This window comes from Pygoscelis adeliae, unplaced genomic scaffold (genome assembly GCF_000699105.1).
Source record: "Pygoscelis adeliae isolate BGI_AS28 unplaced genomic scaffold, ASM69910v1 Scaffold14, whole genome shotgun sequence".
In the NCBI taxonomy this organism is placed as follows: domain Eukaryota; kingdom Metazoa; phylum Chordata; class Aves; order Sphenisciformes; family Spheniscidae; genus Pygoscelis; species Pygoscelis adeliae.
The window spans coordinates 79,350-94,938 of record NW_008825109.1 but is presented as its reverse complement, the minus strand read 5'-3'; the positions used below and the strand labels follow the sequence as shown (position 1 = coordinate 94,938).

General features: G+C 35.5%; 1 protein-coding gene across 3 annotated transcripts in view; it reads right to left on the bottom strand.

The window, feature by feature from the left end:
* Positions 1-1,284: 1,284 nt before the first annotated feature.
* POSTN (periostin, osteoblast specific factor) overlaps positions 1,285-15,589 on the bottom strand; it is a 38,542-nt gene continuing 24,237 nt past the window's right edge. Inside the window, exons 17-23 of one of the 3 annotated variants that reach the window (XM_009327702.1) lie at positions 10,366-10,461; positions 9,658-9,747; positions 7,978-8,055; positions 7,479-7,559; positions 5,176-5,262; positions 3,065-3,106; positions 1,285-2,518 (exon numbers count right to left, since the gene is read on the bottom strand). In XM_009327702.1, the coding sequence (XP_009325977.1) occupies positions 2,478-2,518; positions 3,065-3,106; positions 5,176-5,262; positions 7,479-7,559; positions 7,978-8,055; positions 9,658-9,747; positions 10,366-10,461 (515 nt within the window). In that variant the 3' untranslated portion in view covers positions 1,285-2,477. The remainder of the gene's footprint in view (positions 2,519-3,064; positions 3,107-5,175; positions 5,263-7,478; positions 7,560-7,977; positions 8,056-9,657; positions 9,748-10,365; positions 10,462-15,589) is intronic. The other 2 variants (XM_009327703.1, XM_009327704.1) reach the window with 2 other exon arrangements.

The following is a 15,589-nucleotide window of genomic DNA, read 5'->3' as shown; positions in this document are numbered from 1 at the left end:
TTTATAAATCCTTAAGAGATTATAAGGAAATACCAAAGAAAAGAGTGAGTTCTCTATTATTAGTAAGCATTCTGACTTGGTAGCATGCTAATCCCTTGTTTAATCACATTACATTAGTTTAAATTACTATAAGGTGAGGGGAAATAGATAACAGAGTGGGAGGAGTCGTAGTCACAAAAGTTCTCCAAATCTGCTCTTTGGTAAAAGACTGTCCGTGCTGAGAAAGAAATTACTAACTATATGAAAAGAACATGTTGATTTTCTTTCTACGTTGGGTTGTGGAAGGATTCTTATTCAGATAAATAGAAAAAGCCACTCTAAAAGAGATGTCAGTGTACAGTGCAGCTGGGCAGACACTTTCTGTGGTCAAGGAAGGACTCAGAGGAACGGCGTGTATCAGGGAAACAAGTGTTCATGCAGGAGTGCCTTCTATATATTGTTGTATTTCACCTGGATTATATTAATGAAGAGTGAAGTACAGAAAGGTATTTTAGTGACTACCAGAGGCTTTAAAATGTTATCAAAGCAGAAAATATACCAAAATTAGTATGTCAGAAATTTATTCCCACTTGAAAAGTTAAAAATGTCCTACCACAGGATAGGTTTTAATCCATTTTCTTGCCTCCTTCTGCTTCCTCCCCGGTTCCTGTACATACTTTATCTGTCAGTTCCATTCCATTTTCTTCCCCATCTCCTACTCTTTCTTGGGTGAGGAGAGCACAGACACATTCCTCCCCTAACATAATTACCGCCCCTTAAAATCTTACTTGACTGACAGCTCACAGTGGCATGGCAGTGAAGAAAGCGGATTAAAGTTAATGATTTAATGACAGTCAAAGGACCCAAGGAAAGGTGACAGCTTCAGTTCGCCCTCTAAGCAGTTCTAAGAGCTCTCATTCTCACCTAAAAGCTGTCTAGCTCTTACCAGGCTTAAAAGATGTCCTTCCACCAAAGCACTATAATAGTAGATACTGAGGTCACCTTATTGAGACAGTCTGACAGCCCAGTAAAGCTACACAACATAGCGATCCAATGCTCAGACAGCTTTACTACTGCTTTCAGGCAGTAGTGCTTGTGGTATGTGATTATGGAATTAGGGCAGGTTTTTAATTGTGTTTAAGGAGAGTGATGCAGTTTAAGTACATTAGCATGTGCTAAGTGAGAAGGGGAAGCATCAGTTTGCTTCTGTGGAGGCATGTTTTTTAACTAAAAACTACACTAAAAGCCTAAGAATATTTAGAATATGCTTTACTATTCAAAAAATATTTACAAAAGAAAGCAAGCACAGTTCAGCCAAATTCTTTATTGAGTATTTGTTTCAAAACAGAAGTATAAAAGCACATTAGATAACTCCTCTGAAACTCTGGTCTGCAGAATTAAGGCACTTTGAACACGTTTTTTCTACTCCATGAGTAATTGTTTTCCAACTTTTGTTAATAAAGGCAAACAACTTTTATGAGTACAAAACTAGAGTTATAAAATTGACATAATTTACAGACAACTCCACATTAGTGCCAGACATTAGCAAAGCATGTTTTGATATAAAAGCTTTCAGACCTAGCCTCATTTTTGTAAAACCTTTTTCCATGCTGAGTTAACTGTTTGCATGCATTTTATTTATCCCTTTTATAACCCACTTTAATAATCAAAAAACACATTTAGGGAAAAGTGGGAAAACACTTAAGAATCTCAGTATATGTATTGGTACAGGATTCCTTTAATGGGAATGATTTTTCTTATAAATAAAGAAGTCAACATGATCTCAAATACATTTCAAGAAGCTCATAAGGTTTCCTTGTTTCTGTTTAAGAGCTTCCATTAGCCACATTACTAGAAGGCATTTGGATATGCAATGTAGAACAGAAAAAAAAGGATACATTTAATATAAGGCATATTTATTTGTTTAGAAAAGGTAACATTACTGGTGTCATTATGACATTAAACGTGATGAATTTTGACTTATAAAAAGCATACAACACTACTGAACCAAAAGTGCTATGTTTTAACATCTCATACTTCCTTAGATTACTCTAAAAGTCACCTGAAGTGATTTTTTTTTTTAGAAATGATCTGATTTCATTTATATTTCTTATTTAATGGAAATAATAATAATAAAAAAATACACTCTGCATTGTTCCCTGCTCTTTTTGAATCCAATCCTGCAAACACTTACTAGCCAGCATAAGAAGGAATCCTGGTTCTACAGAAGCTGATGGCCTTCAGCAGTTCCAGGATCCCACCCTGCTTACTATCAAGAGCAGTTAAAGCACCCCCAATGGACTACTCCTCCTAGTGAGCACTGTGCTAGCAGTGAGTATCTGCAGCTTCACATCTTTTTGTGGATTCATGGTTCAGTTTACATTATGTTATCAAAACAACGTCGTTTTCTAATGTTCTCATTTTTTTAAAAAGTTTCTCTTCCTCTCAAAGACCATGCTGTTAATTTGTAATTCTGTGGATTCTATCTTGGTAAGCTTTTAGGAATAAGCTAGTCTTGTCCTCCTTCTTGCTGTTCCCCCTGGGAAAAATGGAAAAAGAACCAAAATTATTACCTATCATTATATATAATATAGTTACACTATATACTGTATTTACTTGTGAAACAGACATGTGAAGAGGAAAGATGAAGCCTGATGCTGAATCTTTCACTCTTGTGCTGGCAGCTAGGAAATTACAGTGATCTCTCAGCTTCTTAATAGATCAAAATAATGTAGAATCAGTGAGTTACAAATCCTATGGTGGGGAATCCCACAGTGCCATTTTCACAGTGTTAGACTTCAGACTCAGATCTCACCTTGATGGCTTTATTCTAATCTGAAACACTGACCAAAGCACATAATCTAAGTCATTTTCAGATAGAAATATATATAAGAAAAAAATCTAGAAAGCCAGTAATTAACAATACCAAGCTTTGATAAAATTTCTTTTTTCAAAGGCATAAATGCAACTCCTTCCTTTCGAACTCTGTTTTCTTAAGGGTATTTTTTTCCCTCCTGATTTTTAAAGTAAATGAGAATAATATTTGATGCATGTTAAAATGTTTAAATATATGTTTTGCTTTTACCTTGTGTCCTCTTGGTTGGTTGTACTTTCCGTACAGGTGCTTCTAGAAAACAGAAATGTTGCAGTCAGAAGTTATTTGTTAAAGCCTTTGAATTAAAACTCATTAGAAATGTTGGAAACCCATTGCTGACTTGCAAAGTTTGTTCTTTAAGGTTTTCAGTAAATTAAGAATTTTGTCCCATTAGCATGTTGACTTCATCACCTGAAACATGAATGCTTATAATACAATTCACATATTTCTGTCATGTGCAGTCATCCATCAAATCTTACCAACATTTCAAAAGTATTTTTAAGTATTTTTACATTTTAACAGTATGAATTAATCCGTTATTCACACTGATCTCCTACAGATGGTTACATGATGTAGGTAGGTGCCAGGATGTTTTGCCCATGCTCTTCATTCAGCAAACACCATCTGATACTGTCAGCGACGTACAAGCTCAGGTTAATGTACAGCCCAGGACTCAGTCTCAGCTTTTGGCAGAGGATGACCAGGTCTTCTGTATAGACATTACTTCAGGAATTATTTATAAGTGATATGCTTGAAACTCAACCATCACAAGATGTTCCAGCTGTGTTTGGGGCTTGATGTGTAACTGCATTGTGAGTCCACAGTATGATTCCACATTTGGAGTTCAGTTAATTTTCTCAAAGACTTCTGCTTTAAAGGGTAGAGTACAGCAAGGGCTACTGAATAGGTACCACCCTCATTAGCAGATACATCTGTTTTCCAAAATACTGACTGAGTGAAACTATGGACACTTCTTCCTCTTTCTCATCAAACCTTGAGACATTTTTTAAACCTCATTGGGAGGAAAAATATTTCACAAGCATAAGAGAGAATTCTTCTGTTACTGTCACAGAAATGTCACTGGGGTATTTTTCCTTCTTTATAACCATGAAGTACTTGCATCTTTGCTTAACCAGCTGCAGTCAGTTGTCTTTTCATCCTGAGGTACAGGGTGTATAAATGCATGGCCCTGACATACAGGCTTCACCTCATTACAGCTGAGGTTAAACACTGGGTATCTGCATCAATCTGATAGAAAATTTCAAGCTCTGCACTGCCCTGACAAGGACAGAACATGGTCCATCCAAAGTATGCTTTCCATACTTATATGCTGTCCATGCAATTATGCTTTCACGTAAACCTCATGGTTGAATATCACACCTGTCTGTCTTTTTCAGGCAATGGTTGACTTCCCTGCACGCCTTGTATTACTCAATGTTGAAGTTATACAAATATTATGGTATACCTTCAGTATTTAGCATAGACTTCAAAATTTAAAAAGTAGAAACATATTTATTTAACTTCATTCTCCACAAGCCATAAAATTTTTTCCTATGAATTTAGTCCAAAGGCTGACAGAATAACTTATTCTGCATTGTTAGAATTAGAATTGGAAAAGGACATACATACAAATACAAAAGAAACCCTAAACAAGCTACTTCTTAACTTTGAATGAAGATCATTAAAAAATGATTGTTAAACTTGAAGAACAAATTCCTGGTATAAAGCCAGGCTGAATTGTATTTGGCTCCTTTAAGAGATTAATTTTGGACTTCGACACCATTCAGCTTTTTCAAACCCAAGATCTTCTCTCATTTGACAACAAGATAAGGGTAGAGAAATTCCAAGACCCTGTGAGATATTTACTCAACCCCAGAGGTTATATTCCCTCCACCCTACCCCCACGTCACCAAGTTGAGAACCCCTCACATCAACAGATCACATTAACACTGACAAGAAATAACTCAAGTTAAAAACAACTCACGTGGTCTTCTTCTGGATGTGCTGCTTAGAGAAAAGGCAATTCTTATGGTGCGTGTTCCTTCAAATGTTTTACCTAAGCTTTGTGGTCAGACATTTCCTCTTGTCTACTATGTTTGCCAAATCTTTTACTTACTTTTAACCACAAGATAAGCCTCAACATTTTTCTCTGCAATGTCAGTGAAAGAATCCTTTTCCAAAACAATTATAAAACTCTTCTTGCTAAAATACTGGCTTCAGACCTAAGTAATTTTTGTGAATGGATACTATAAAACTCCACCTGGAATGATCACTTCAGACAAAGCAGGTCTTAGTGATACTGGGTTTTTAGACAAACTAACCTTCCAGATGGACTTTCTTGATTTCTCTTTCGATAATCTGTGGCTCTCCCTCAATTACTTTAGTAACCTTGGTGTACTCAGTTCCAGCTACGATAAGCATCAAAAACAAATGAGTTAAATCTGGCATAGCATTTTTCCATATGCAAGGAGCCTTCAGTGGGAACAATGTCATTTTGGGGGTGTAGGTGTATGCAGGCCCCCATATTATTCATGCCGTAAGGTCCTGCTGATTTCCTTGGCCCTGCCACAGGTGATTCCTTCTCTTGGGCTGAGAGTCATTCATTGTAATCTTGGCTTGAAGTTTTGTTTCAGCAAAGACTGCCAGTTGTAACAAGCAGTGCTGGATATTGTATGAGTAGAATTGCAGCCCGTATGAAATAATTCTTTCACTTTAGACAGTGGTAATACATTCATTTGTGACTGGACTCAGATTTAAATGCTTAGGAAATTTTCAGTAAAACAGAAGTAATTTGACGTAGACAAGAGGGCTGTAAAGCATGATCACCATTATCACCAACAGCCATAAAGCAGCATGTGTATCTGCTTTTATTGGCTAAACATATGGTAAGGTATTACCATGGCAGCCAAGGGTAGCTGATTGGATAAATCATGGAAAAGATAGAGAAAAATCAAATTAAAACAAGAGACAAATCTGCCTATTTGGTCCATTCTGTAAAGCAGGATGCTTATGCAAACTAACATATAATAGCAAGGAAAAATAGCAAGAATTCAAGAGACAATATTGTCTTTTCCAAATTTACTACAGAGAAACTATTTATTTTCTATACACCTATAGGATCACTGTGAGATGTATCTCTACAAATTATGTCTATTTAATTGTATACCTCTGTAACTGAAGATGATTACAATTACAATTCTAATTGTTAGATTCTGGCATCCGACCTGTCACCAGAATTTTGAACAGTTCTACAGATAAAGTTTGATCCTGTTCTTTATTGACTGGTTGACACCAACAGAACATAATCCAGTATATGGAGGGATTTTCTTGCTATAATTTCTTTCATTTTCAACTTTCCTTTAAAATATTCAACACTTAAATAGGCATCTCCAGAGAGCAACTCTTTTCACATAGCTGGGACACTTAAGATAGGATAAGATGAAAAACCCTCTGGAAGTTCCTATTTCTCTCCAATGATTATAGGCAAATTCTGGCTTAGACCTGTAAAACTAAAGATTTAGATGTTTAAAACAGAAGAAAGAAATACAGTCAACGGTATTCACAGCCATATCTTGGCTTTGTCTAAGTCTAGCTGTATTATCAATTAGCATGGTTTTGTTTGGTGGAAAGCTGTTCAGCCATCACTAAATTTTTTACTTAACTGAAGTTTAAGTCACATCCACAGAATAGTGCTTTCAGAGGACTACAAGATTTACTTCAGTAAACACACAGCTGGCTGTGAGCTACTTCACTGGCATTCAAGTTTGTAACTTACTAAAAAGTGAACATAAAATGAAGTGGATTCAGCTAATTTATGCCAAGAGAAATATTCATACATATTTTTGTATGATGTTTCTGACACAGGTTTACACTAACATTTACTAAAAACACAGCACTTGAATTCTCGTTTTTTATTCCCCATTGCTATTATAGATAGTGATAGTTTTTCTAATCTACATTAAGCAGAGAACATTCCAAATTCATAGAGAAAGATTAATTTCATAAGCACAAGTTCTTTTACCAGTTTTCTGCAGCTACTGGTTATATATTGCCAAAACTGTTAGAATTAAGAGAGCAAGAAGGAAAGAAAACCATTCCTTGGAATGCTATATTTGAAGAGAATTAAAGTTAATGCCTTGATATCCATCACCTGTAAGCATTGAAAGAAGGATGCTAAACATGCCTTTAATTATTAACTCGAGGGCAATGAATATTCATTTCTGAAGAACTGATGAGTAAGATTAATTTGGCCTGTTGCAATACTTTCCACTTCATAAGTGTTTTTCAGAGATTTAAATTTGCTGAAAAAAAGACTTCACAGCTAGTGGAATAAATCTTCATTGCTCCCCTGAGTTTTAATTAGATAACTTTTTAAAGACTGAAAAAAACCAAATAATTTTTTTTTCTATGACCAATATCATAAAAAAAATTGATTAATCAAACTTTGGTACTTATTTCCATTTCACAGATATCTGGCACTTCATATATGGCATTCTACTTTTTCTCCCATTAAAATTACACTTCTGCTAGGTCAGTCTTTAAAATGTTGAGATCGACATATCTGAGAGGGGTTTCCGTTATCATAACCTGTTGCAAAAAGGTTAGTTATAATACACTGAATTACCTCCCTGCAGAAGTCTTTTGATTTCTTCATCTTCAAGTAAATGACCATCACCTTCAATAAATTTGGTCACCTTGGTAACCTCTGATAGGATACAGGTTATGGCAAAAAATTGATTTACAGAAAACATTTGACAGTCTTGTAACAGCATATTACTGAATTAATCCTGTCACAGCATTTTGCTGAATTACAAAATTCATCTGTTATGATATTAAATTCCATGTAAACACTGAAAAAAACATACTTTATGACAAACATAGCATACTATATATTAGACCCAGGCAGCCTCAACTCTGGAGCTGACTGAAATGTGAAGATCTGAGACTCAAACCAGAACGTTAGGTTTGGACATTTCTCAGGTTCTGAGGTTTAATCTCTGGGTATGATTTTGCAGTATGAGCACCTTTGCTGAAAACATGGAGTATCCATTCAGGAATTACTTAAGTAATATAATTTTTAAGTTTTTTTTTTTTAAGGAAGGAAAGAAAACAAGGATACTAACCTTCTTCAAGCAATTTCTTTAACTTTTCTTCATTGTCTGAACCACCTGCAGTAATTCTGGTATATTTTATTTCGGGACCTGGAAAAGAGATGTGTAAGACTTTAATCAGATATAATAGGATTGCCTTCTAAGTTATTTTTTCCTATTTAACATTTAGGATGGTTCCATTGTTAACATGCTTTCATCTGCCTTTATGATCATTTTATCTTTCACTGTGTCCCAAATGAAACTGAAAGAGGGTTCCAAATAGTATTTAGAGCTATTCAGGAAAGTACTTAGACAAATTTAATATACTTACAGTAAATATCTGCTCACATTCTTAAAGTAAGACTCAGTTTTAAACACTTTGTTGTATTAGGTCATAGATCAGATACTTCCTAAGTGCAAAAAGAGTCTGGATCCACTGTTGTAAATAGACATTGTTGCTTTTATTACTGCTATGAATCATTTGAGAGCTTAATGTTTTAGATTCTTTATCAGTTTCTACTACAGAGGGAAGAGAAGGAACTATCAGTTCTGAAACACTGGCATTTTACATTATATTGACCATTTTATGTGGGATATTCGTGAAACTTGAATTTGAGAAATGACAAAATGCTGTTTTATTTTCTCCCCCTGAAATTTTGTGTTGAAAAATAGTCCCAGGTTTATTCAGAAACCACCAATGTTTTTCATTCAGTTATTTTCATTATAGTAAATAGTTGTATGAGAATAACTTAAGTCTGGTTCTTTATTTCTCTCTTGCTTGAATGACTTCTTAAATTGAATTTTAAGATTTTCTAAATAAACTGAATATTAAGACTTTCTGCTAAGTCAATATGTTCCTATAACACTGTCTTCCCTCACAACTGCTCTGCCAGACAGGATGTTAATGGCAGCATTCAAACTGATATTTAACCACAGGGATGAAAATGTGTTAGCAGAGAATTTGTGACTGCTTAAATACACATCACTCCACTTTTCAATCTCTGTGAAGTTTCTAGGTTTCTTAAAGAAATATCTCTGTAGTAGATCAAATATAATTGAAATTGGCCAGAGAGTTTGAAAGTTACTGTGGGAGAAGATCAAGGGACATAGATGCACATTAATTTTATCTTATATTAGGTGAATACAAATGTCTAATTTGTGGATGTCAGATCAATCGAGGCCCCTCCTTACAGAGAAACAGAGAAGTTCTTTTTCTGAAATGATTGTCAAGGGAGCCTGGGATGAGTAGGTATTTACACACTGAAGGTCTACCTTTGGTCAAATGAAACCTACCTGGAGATACACAACCCAAAAGTTCACCAAAAAAAAAGTCTTCTTTCTAAAGCAAATCAGACTTTTTAAAATAGTGCAACAAAAGCAATCTCATCCTGAAATGGTAGTAAGAAGCTTGCAAAAGCAGGCACTTTGCAAATAAATACTTTAAAAAAAAACAAAAAACAAAAAACAAGTTTTCATTGTTTTACACGCTGTTGAAATATTGTTGCCATTTGTCTATATGCGTGTGTAGCACACACAGCCAGAATTTGAGTCATACATAGGCAGTGGGAAGTATTAGGGAAAATTCATCTCTCCAGGAAATGCAGTTTAGGCAGTTCTCTCCAGGAAATTAGGCATTAGGACAGAATTTAAGATGTGTTACTTTTGTATGTAATGGTGAACTTTACTAAGTATGAATAGCTCAGCATAATTTACCTTGAATAATTCTTTCTTCTGTTACTTTTTTCTCTGTCACTTCCACAGGTCGCCCATCAATGATTTTGGTGTATGTTTTAATAATTGGTTCTACAAGGATTTTTAAATTGAAGACATTAATCAAGTAATGAATAGTGTTACAAGTGCTGTTTTTGAGATGCTGAAACTTACTGAAGCACACAAGGAAATACCACAGCATATTTTATGAAAAATAAAAATGTTCAGAGGAGACCAAGCTCTAAGTTTCCTCCAAATTTAGGATGGCCACATGCTGTTTTTCCTTTAAAAGCACCCTAGATGTGAACTTCTCAATGCCCCTAGCAACGCAGAACGCAAAGTTTACCTCTCTGTCTGGTAAAATTGCCTTTCTATTACAGAATCACGTACTGCATTTTTGATTGCAGGACAACAACCAGCAAACAATTCTTAACTGAGACAGATGTTATGTCAGCATGCAGAGCATTTCTAACACTGTCTTGACTGTAGCTATGGGACACAGCTAGGCAAAACCCCCGATTTTTTTAAATGCATGAGAAGTGAGAATGAAATGATGCAATAAAATTACAACACTTCCAGAATGTTTTGTTAAAAACAGAACAGTTGTCTAACATATCACATGAATCACCTACATAAAGTAGAAACTGCCTGGGAATAGTGAATATTTCAAATTTTAACTAATACAAATTGAGTTGCTGAAAGCATACCAACCTCCATGAATCACTTTAGTTATTGTCTCCCCTTCCCTGACTATTTTGAACTCAGGTTCCCCTTCAATTAATTTAGTGAGCTGTGTGATAGATGGGTCTGTGACATAGGAAAAAAACAACATGTTACAAATAGTCATAAAAATGTTTATGGTATTCCATGGGGCTGAGATGAAGCTAGCATTATCCCCCCTACCCTAGATAAACCAGATGAGACTAATGGAAGATTTTTTAAATCTGAGACGCCATTTGCAACAATGCTGTACAATCTTGCACTTCCATGCAAGTTAAGATAACATTCCATGTTATCTTAAATTTAGATCCTATTGCACACTTACTATTTACAATTTTTTTTTTTTTACTTTTGTGTATGATATTTTTAACATCTGTTGACAAGTCTCAGGCAAAAAACAGATCCTCAGCAGCTGAAATGAAGTCTTCCTCTACATATATTGGTAAGAAGCCTACTCTGCGGCATTGCTGGAATCTTATAGCTATTGCTCTGCTAGTGATCGGCATGCAAACTATTGTGTGAAAGCTTAGAAAAGAACTAGGGAGACAAATGTTTGTCATGTTGTTTCCTACTAACTGTATAGCTCTCCAAGAGGAAACTAGGTCTTTTAATCAGAATTCCCTCATGTTGTTTTGGGTTTTTTAATTTGTTGGGGTTTTTTTTCTGGGGGGGAGGGTATTTGTTGTTTTGGGTTTTTTTTATTTGTTGTTTTGGGGGTATTTTATTTGGCTTTTTTTTTTTTTTAAGCTACCAAGACTTGGCCAATGGTCACTCAGCTTAAAGAAAAAAAAATAATGTCAGCGATCAAATGGAACGGATGTAAGGATATTTGTCAGCATTAATGGCTATCATTCTTCGAGTTGCATGGGAGAGGTCATCTTGATTTCAATGGCCAAAACAAACCTCTTAATCTTGTGCAATCCCTATAGACCACACTGATCCAAATGTATGTCTGTCTGACAGGCTGGAGCAGCAGATACTAAATAAATTAGGAACATACCATTTATGCAGTCAATTAAGAGGAATAACGTGGTTCTTCTCTAACAAGTGTTACGGCAACATCTTCTACTTGAGAAGCTGCTGTAACACACATTTCCCTTATTCTCTATTCACAGCTAGAAACTTAACACAGTCCATCTTTCTCACTTTCCTTAAAAATCTCTTAAAAAAATCATTCTTTATATGGATTTATGTAGAATTCGATACTACATAAATTTTTTTCTTTTTTTTAAATTACTGATCAGGATTTAACAATAGCTTTTTACACGTGTCTGGTGTTAATTGTTGAAAACAGTACAATTCAGGCTAACTAGTGTCCTTCAATAGTAACAAATCCAAGCATACATTTTTGTTTGCTTTTGCAGCAGAAGGTGATTGTATAAGTTAGACTTGAGAGCTAAATAATTCATTTATTTGCTGCAGATGAGATGATATGATAGGATCATAATGATGCCCAGTTATTACAGAGCTCTATTCATCTACTGTGAGTTTTAAATAAGTGAACAACCCATTGCTTTTTCTTTTATTTTCTAACACGTTTGGCTGAAAAACATTCATAAATATTTTAAAGAAACAATCTTACAAGATTCATTCACTTGTTTCTGTTTTAAATTTAGAGGCATTTTTGCATGTTGAGAATCCATTAAATACCAATATACATTGATATGTGATTAATGTTAATGAAAAAAAAGTCAAAGATATATTTATGAATGTTTATAAATCCTTTTATTTTTTTTAGATTTCTAAATTACTGTACCTTCCTATGTCATGTTGAGAATCCATTAAATACCAATATACATTGATACATGATTAATGTTAATGAAAAAAATGTCAGATATATTTATGAACGTTTATAAATCCTTTAATTTTTTTTAGATTTCTAAATTACTGTACGTTCCTATGTGATTAATACAGCAGATGTACTCAAAACAAAAGGTAAAGCCATAGTTTGCTACACTGCCCAGTCTAGGATCAATCCTTTGAACATTTAGTCCGTTAAGATTTGAGTTTCAATCAGATTTAACTCTTCAGATCCCTTTAACTTGCCTATGTATGGACAATGGAAGCACAACTCAAGTAGAAAACATTGAGACAGGAAAGGGCAGACATCACCCTCTAAACTTTGGGGGTGTTTTTTTCTTTTTTTACTGAAATCTTTCAATCACGATCTGCTAGAACTTCCTGGTATATGTTGCAAAAATTAACGTGCAACTTTGCCAGCTTTTTTCTACAGACAATTGTGGGCTTATGTGGTTTTGATAGGAGTTGCCGCTCACTACTGTTATTACTAGCAAGGTCAGAAGGGCCAGAATTGGCTTTATTTGGTCTATTTCTGAATCATCAGCAAAAAGGCTGTATTGGCCAGAGATCATTCCCTGGAGCGTGTCCCAGAGCAGAAACACTGTACTGGCAACAGAAAGGAGTAACTCTTCAATATTACCTAAATTATAAAGTTATTTTTTCTCTCTCTGGTGAATAACACTTAGTTGAACATTTGACTATAGAAGTGCTCAGACATTTCATTTTTTCTTTAAAAGAGGGTTTTGTTTCAGTTAACTTTCAACTTCTAAACATCATGTAAATCACCTAAACTAAATGGCCTGTGTCTGGATTTAACATAAAAGGACAGGTACTTTCAGAGAGTGATTCACCTTCATCATAGGAAGACTTCTAAAATATCTTGGATGAATTACCATATGGAATCATCTATCCATTTATATTGCTCTGTGGATCTGATTTAATGATGGAGACTAGGCAACAAAGGTCAGCATATATGCTAGATCGTGTCTAATCTTAAGTGGGATAAAGCACAGACAAGCTGCTGAAAAAGCAAGCTCAGGTAACTTCTGTCGGGAGGAAGTCCTCCCAGAAACAATGATTAAACAGTCTGGATAAAATTTTTGCAAGATATTTTTAACTGCTTTTCCCCTCAGTTGAGCTCAACCAGATTCCCTTTGAACATTTTTATTTCAATGGGAAACTGGAGCTCATTAGCAGTGTACCTGGTTTAGTGAAACTAATGGGTGTTTTAGTTAAGTTATGAATCACAAGTGATTTTGACAGTCTCAGCCCCACTTTTTATTCTCTTCAGTCCCACCACTAATCTTCAAGTCATGCTTTTGCCTTGAGAAATTGAAAAAGAAAGTTTGGCTAACTGTCCTTTCCAGGCATCTGACAGATATTGGTATTTAGAACTGATTGAAAACTATAGAAAAATGAACTGATTTTTTTTTCTTTGAAGAAGAAACAAATCTACTTCATCTTTTAAAATAACTGTTTTAATTTTTTAAAAAAGGAAATGTTTTTATTGAAAGCATAGTAATTTTTGGGGCACTTAAAAGAAATAGTTTGAAAAAAGATTATTTAAAAAATATTTCAAAAATGCACATAGAAAAAGGAGAAAATCCATTTGGGGAGAACAACTGTGGGAAATCTTTTTATACAAAATATTTCAGCCAGTTCTAATTGCAATATTTGTATCTTTGCTTTTCCAGCAAAGTGCTGAATGTCCTGGAGTTGTTATGTACAAAATGCATCCTGTTAAAGAAATATATACAATATATATTCTGTATATGTATATGAACGTATACAGAAATATATATACTAAGGGCCTCATTTACCTTCCTTTGTGATGATGGGCTGGACGTTGCTTTCAATTATGTTAATTTCTGAAAGTATAGAAAATGGAATATAAAGCACATTCCATTCTTACAGTTTCTTTATGGTAATGATCAGATAGATTTGGTCTGGTCATAAAGATGTGGATAAAATCACAGATATTAATGGATGGAAAAGTAACTCAAGAGGATCTAGAATATGGATCTCAGTTCTAGTTACTAAATGGTGGTGTACACAAGTCACCTGCAGACAGAGTCTGCTGGCATGCTATTTGCCTTTGTTTGTGCCTTATGAAACCCACTGGTCATGAAACCCATGATAATGTAAGGTACATAATAATAATGGCTCATACAGTTCCCTGCATAAAGATTTGCACAATTCCCTGACGTTGTCTTAAATTTGAATCTTGCCTTTTTCTTTTCATTAGGGAGCTGACCTGGTAAACAGAGGAAACCCTCTGACATTCAGAACTATGTTACACTTGATAGAATGTCACAGAGAGCACGACTGTGGTGCCTTGGGAGATCAAGTTGTCCCTCTACACCTAAGACAGACTCAAGTATTCATTGAACATTTCTGATAGATTGTTATTTGACTCGTATCCGTTCACTGGTAGAGAAGCCTTCACTGTTAGAGGTCCCAGCCTTCCCGTTCCCACATTCAACTAAATCAACAGTTACAACTTTCTTGATGTCTGACATTGACCTCCCTTCCTTCAGTTTACAGGCCTTGCTTCTCATGCTACTCTCACTGGCCGTGGGAGATAGATAGAATCACAGAATATCTCGAGTAGGAAGGGACCCATAAGGATCATCAAGTCCAAATCCCTTCTCCTCAAAGGACTACCTAAAACTAAACTATATGACTAAAAGCATCGTCTAGATACTCCTTGAACTCTGACAGGCTTGGTCACTGTCAGACTGACCACACTTCCCTGAAGAGCCTGTTCCAGTGACCAACCACCCTCTCATTGAAGAACCTTTTCCTAATATGCAGTCTGAACTTCCCCTGGTGCAGCTTCATTCCATTTCCTCGTGTCCTGTCACTGGTGACCAGAGAGAGGAGAGCAGCACCTCCCCCTCTGCTGTTCCCCTTGAGGAAGTTGTAGACTGCAATGAGGCCACCCCTCAGCCTTCTCTTCTCCAAGCTGAACAAACCAAGTGACCTCAGCTGCTCCTCGTAAGTCTTGCTGTTAAGACCTTTCATCATTTTGGTCTCACTCCTCTGGACACGCTGTAATAGTTTGATGTCCTTATATTGAGGCACCCAAAACTGTACACAATACTCGAGGTGGGGCCGCACCAGTGCAGTGCAGAGTGGGATAATCACCTCCCTTGACTGGTTAGCTATCCTGTGCTTGATGTACCCCAAGACATGGTTGGCCCTTTTGGCTGCCAGGGTACACTGTTGACTCATATTCAACCTGCTATCAAGATAGATTATTCCATTTTTTTTTCCAAGAGTCTTTTAACTTCAGTGTGTCCATTCTCAATTTTCAAAAGCCTAATGTGATGGTCTCTATTTCTACTGAGAAACGTGGGTAGAATCCTATAGAAATTTAATCATCTGCTTAAATTCATATTCCCTCACAAGCCAA